This window comes from Microtus ochrogaster, linkage group LG4 (assembly GCF_000317375.1).
Source record: "Microtus ochrogaster isolate Prairie Vole_2 linkage group LG4, MicOch1.0, whole genome shotgun sequence".
NCBI lineage: Eukaryota > Metazoa > Chordata > Mammalia > Rodentia > Cricetidae > Microtus > Microtus ochrogaster.
In genome coordinates this window covers 17,695,099-17,699,660 of record NC_022030.1, presented here as the reverse complement: position 1 = coordinate 17,699,660, position 4,562 = coordinate 17,695,099, and the positions used below count along the sequence as shown (strand labels likewise).

The 4,562-nt window shown below is 50.4% G+C and overlaps 1 protein-coding gene across 2 annotated transcripts in view; it reads left to right on the top strand.

The window, feature by feature from the left end:
• Nucleotides 1-4,562, top strand: part of Prkd2 (protein kinase D2) — a 29,963-nt gene that overhangs the window by 4,939 nt on the left and 20,462 nt on the right. For both annotated transcript variants that reach the window (XM_005361042.3, XM_026786427.1), the window contains exons 3-7: nucleotides 247-378; nucleotides 1,201-1,355; nucleotides 1,458-1,683; nucleotides 3,006-3,083; nucleotides 3,569-3,722. In XM_005361042.3, the coding sequence (XP_005361099.1) occupies nucleotides 247-378; nucleotides 1,201-1,355; nucleotides 1,458-1,683; nucleotides 3,006-3,083; nucleotides 3,569-3,722 (745 nt within the window). The remainder of the gene's footprint in view (nucleotides 1-246; nucleotides 379-1,200; nucleotides 1,356-1,457; nucleotides 1,684-3,005; nucleotides 3,084-3,568; nucleotides 3,723-4,562) is intronic.

The window sequence follows — 4,562 nt, the reverse complement described above, 5'->3', positions numbered from 1 at the left end:
TGTGTGCTGGGGTTAAAGGCGTGTGCCACTGCCCAACACCCAGGACTGTTTTAATAATGCAAAAAATATGATGTGTTCTGCCCATTAAACAACCCCCCACTAACTCCTTCCTATCTGGAGGCATATAGGTTTTTTTTTCCCCCAACACCGAGTTTCTCTGTGTATCGCTGGCTGTCCTAGAACTCACTCTGTAAATCAGGCATCTACCCTCTTGGCTCAAGGTGTGTCCCTCCTTGCTGCCCACAGCCTCGGCCACCTTCGAGGACTTTCAGATCCGTCCACATGCTCTTACTGTGCACTCGTACCGAGCTCCTGCCTTCTGCGACCACTGTGGGGAGATGCTCTTCGGTCTTGTGCGCCAGGGCCTCAAGTGCGATGGTGAGGGGCAAAGGGACTGGGCAGAGCAGGGGAGGTTGGGAAGGCTGGGATCAAGGGGTGGAGCTTAAATGGTAGATGAGGTAAGCTCTCAGGGAGAATTTGGGAGGGAATGGGATACAAGTCTGTGGGCGGAGCCCAAGGGGTGGGATTAGTGGGCTAGGTTAAGGCTCTAGGGCTAAGTTGGGGAATATGGGCCCCTGGCTCTGGAATGGGTGATAATTGAAGTACAGAGCAGGGAAGGGGTCCGAGTTCAGGCCTGGATGCAGCATAGGAAGCACTTCCAGAGTAAGCACTTGGGGAGATTTTTTTATCTTATGTTTATGTTATGTGCATGGGTGTCTGTTGCACCCCATGCATGGGGTTTGGGAGCTGGAGCAGGTCCTCTGCAAGAGTAACAAATGCTCTAACCGCTGAGATCTCGAGGTGTGGTGACGAAAGTGTGAGCACGTGTCAGTCAAGCAAAGAAATAGATCAGGAGGAGAGAAATAGTAATGATTTATGAGGAACTGGCCTGTAGGACTTCGAGGCTGGCCAGGCAGCTCTACAGTCCTCAGGGCAGCCTGTCTGGGATCACAGGCGCTACAGGCTGAATTCTACAGGCTTGGGAATCTTTACAGCTCTTTAGAGCTTTGGGTCTAGTGAAAATCAGGCATCTTCATCAACAGGATGTGGACTTGAATCCAGTACACAAAATACCTGCAGCACTGAGTCTTAGGGTTTCTCACCTGTGTGCTTGACGCACAGGACTGTTTCTTTAGGTGGGGGGGTCAGGCCTAGTAGTGAGTACAGGTTTTGGCTCTGATGGTCTTGCGCCCCCTACAGGTTGCGGGCTGAATTACCACAAACGCTGTGCCTTCAGCATCCCTAACAACTGCAGCGGTGCTCGCAAGCGCCGCCTGTCATCTACATCTCTGGCCAGTGGACATTCTGTGCGCCTAGGCAGTTCTGAATCCCTACCCTGCACCGCCGAGGAGCTGGTGAGGGGCTGGAGAGTGGGGATGGGTTGGAGTCTGGGGGTTGATGGAGTCAGACAAGTGCTAACTCACTCATCCGTTCCTTCCACCCTCGCTGCTGGGTAGAGCCGTAGCACCACAGACCTCCTTCCTCGCCGACCACCCTCGTCGTCGTCGTCGTCCTCTTCCTCTTCCTTCTACACAGGCCGTCCCATTGAGCTGGACAAGATGCTGATGTCCAAGGTCAAGGTGCCACACACCTTCCTTATACACAGCTACACACGACCCACTGTTTGCCAGGCATGCAAGAAGCTGCTCAAGGGTCTGTTCCGCCAGGGCCTGCAATGCAAAGGTCAGTGGGACCAACTAGGAAGACGGTGGGTCTGAAAATGCCTCCCCCCAACCCCCAAGGAGCTCAGAATCTCGGATCCATGTTCTGAATCCAGGCCATCCTGGAGGTCTCTGGAGTTCTAGAACATTAAACTCTTGGAAATCTAGATTCCTAGAACAGGATAGAATTCTCACTATAAAACCCAAGAATCTGAAAATCAGGGAAGCTTAGGAGCAGAGATCAAGACTTCTGGAGCTAGCCATGGTGGTGCATGCCTTTAATCCCAGCACTTGGGTTGTGGAGAGAGGTAGGCAGATCTCTGTGAGTCCAGCCTGGTCTACAAAGTGAATTCCAGGATAGCCAAGGCTGTTACACAGAGAGACCTTGCCTTGTAAAACCAAATATATATATACGAATATGTATTCACAACTTCTGGAATTAGACACCTGTAATCCCACCAGCACTTGAGATGTAGAGACAGAAGGGCCAGGAATTTGACTAGCCTTGGCTACATAGTTTGAGGCCAACCTGAACTACATGAAATGGTGTGAGAAGGCTGGAGATGCAGCTCACAGAGTAGAATACCCACCTAGCATACCAGAGGCCCGGGTTCCATCCTTCATGGTATTCCTACTACCTCTTTCTTTCTTTCTTTCTTTCTTTCTTTCTTTCTTTCTTTCTTCCTTTCTTCCTCTCTTTCTTTCTTTCTGTCTGTCTTTTTTTTTTATTTTTCAAGACAGGGTATCCATGTGTAATAGTACTGGCTGCCCTGGAACTTGCTTTGTAACCCAGGCCGGCCTTGAACTCACAGAGATCTGCTTGCCTCTGCTTCACAAGTGCTGGGATTAAAGGTGTGCACCACCACAGCCCTGCTCTGGTACCACACCTTTGAGCCAGATGGTGGCACGCAGGCTTGTAATCAGCCTGGCAGTTAAGTCACCTCCTTCCTTAGCCAGTTCCTGACAAAACTGGGCTGCAGGAGATCTTCAAAACAACAAAAACATCTGGAAGAAAGACCTGATGGCCCATGCATCTAAATGAACGCAACACTTGGGTGTTGGAGACGAGAGGATTGTTCTTGGCTACATAGAAGGTTCTGGGCCAGTCTGAACCATAAGAGACCCTGTCTCCAAACAGCAACAACAACAACAACAACAATAAAAATATGTACTTGCGGCTCTCGCCTGTAGAGCCATCTCCCCAATCTTTACAGTGCAAACCTTAATCCTAGCACAGGAGGATGACAGGAGTTAGATGCTGACCACCTAAACTACGTAGTGAGACCTTGTCACACACACGCACACATACAAACACAGTGACTCTCTCCTTTCCTGGCTCCTCAGACTGCAAGTTTAACTGTCACAAGCGATGTGCTACCCGTGTCCCTAACGACTGTCTGGGGGAGGCTCTCATCAACGGAGGTAAGACTCTTGTTGCGAGTTGTTTTACATCTTACTCATTTTGAGGGGCCTGCCACCCAGCTCCTAAGAAAACACACACAGAGGCTTATTCTTAGTTATGAATGCTCAGCCTTAGCTTGGCTTCTTTCTTTCCAGCTTCTCTTAACTTAAATTACCCCATCTACCTTTTGCCTCTGGGCTTTTACCTTTCTCTATTCTATGTACCTTTTTTTAGTTCTTTCTCCATGGCTTGCTGTGTAGCTGGGTGGCTGGCCCCCGATGTCCTACTTTGCCTCCTTGTTTTCTTGCTCCTCCTTTCCAGATTTCCCCTTCTGTTTATCCTCTCCGCCAGCCAGCCCTTCCTGTCCTTGCTTCTGCCTTGCTATTGGCCATTCAGCTCTTTATTAGACCATCAGGTGTTTTAGGCAGGCAAAGAATCACTGCTCCACATAAGAGAGACAGGGTGGGACTGGGTGGAGGCTCTTCTGATGCCCCTGTCCCCACAGATGTGCCTATGGAGGAGGCCGCCGACTACAGTGAGTCTGACAAGAGCTCCCTCTCAGATGACTTGGATGACTCGGGTGTCATCCCAGGCTCCCACTCGGAGAATGTTCTCCATGCCAGCGAGGAAGAGGAAGGCGAGGGAGGCAAGGCTCAGAGGTACCCAGGGCCCTTGAGGAGGCTTCCCCACCGCAAGCCTCTGCTTCTGTCTCTAAGATGGGCTGGTGCTCGTGTATGATTGTAAATATTCTCAATTCCTGAGCCCCAGCCTTTTATCTTTGGGTTCTCTTTCTTCTTTCCTTTTAAAAAAAAATTATTTTTTGGGGGGGTGGTTTTTTTTTGGGAGGGGGTCAAGACAGGGTTTCTCTCTATGTAGCCCTGGCTGCCCTGGAACTCATTCAGTAGACCAGGCTAGCCTCAAGCTTAGAGATCCTCTTGCCTCTTCCTCCCAAGTGCTGGGACTAAAGGTGTGCACCACCACCGCCCGGCTTCTTCCTTCATCATTGAAAAGGTTTTGTGTTGCTTTCTCTCTTTTTAAAGCTCAAGGGCAATGTATTAGTCTTTGAAAGAAAAACAGCACGGTAAACCGTAAGCTCATCCACTGCCCTGCAAGGTTAGGTAGAAAAGAGGAGAGCTGTGCCTGTTTGAGTTAGGATCCAAGAAAGGTGGCAGGCTCAGCAACAGAGGTGAACACACAGCTGAGTGGTCAGAGGGGAGGCAGGCCTTTGGAGTCTGCAGGTCAGAGTCTAGATGCCAGTTAGCATTTATTGGAGAGCCTTTGTAGGGCTCTGTGCCAAGCTTCTAGGAGCTGGAGACACACAGAGGTTAGGTGTCTGCTAGGCCACCTGATTTCATAAAATTGTGGGATTGGGATTGGAACCCAGGGCCTTTTGCACAGTAGGCTCGCGCTCTGCCTCCAGGCCGAAGCCTAAACTTAAGCTAGCTTAGTAAGATGGCCTTTTCAAGAGTCACCCTCCGGGCCAGGCGGTGGTGGCGCAC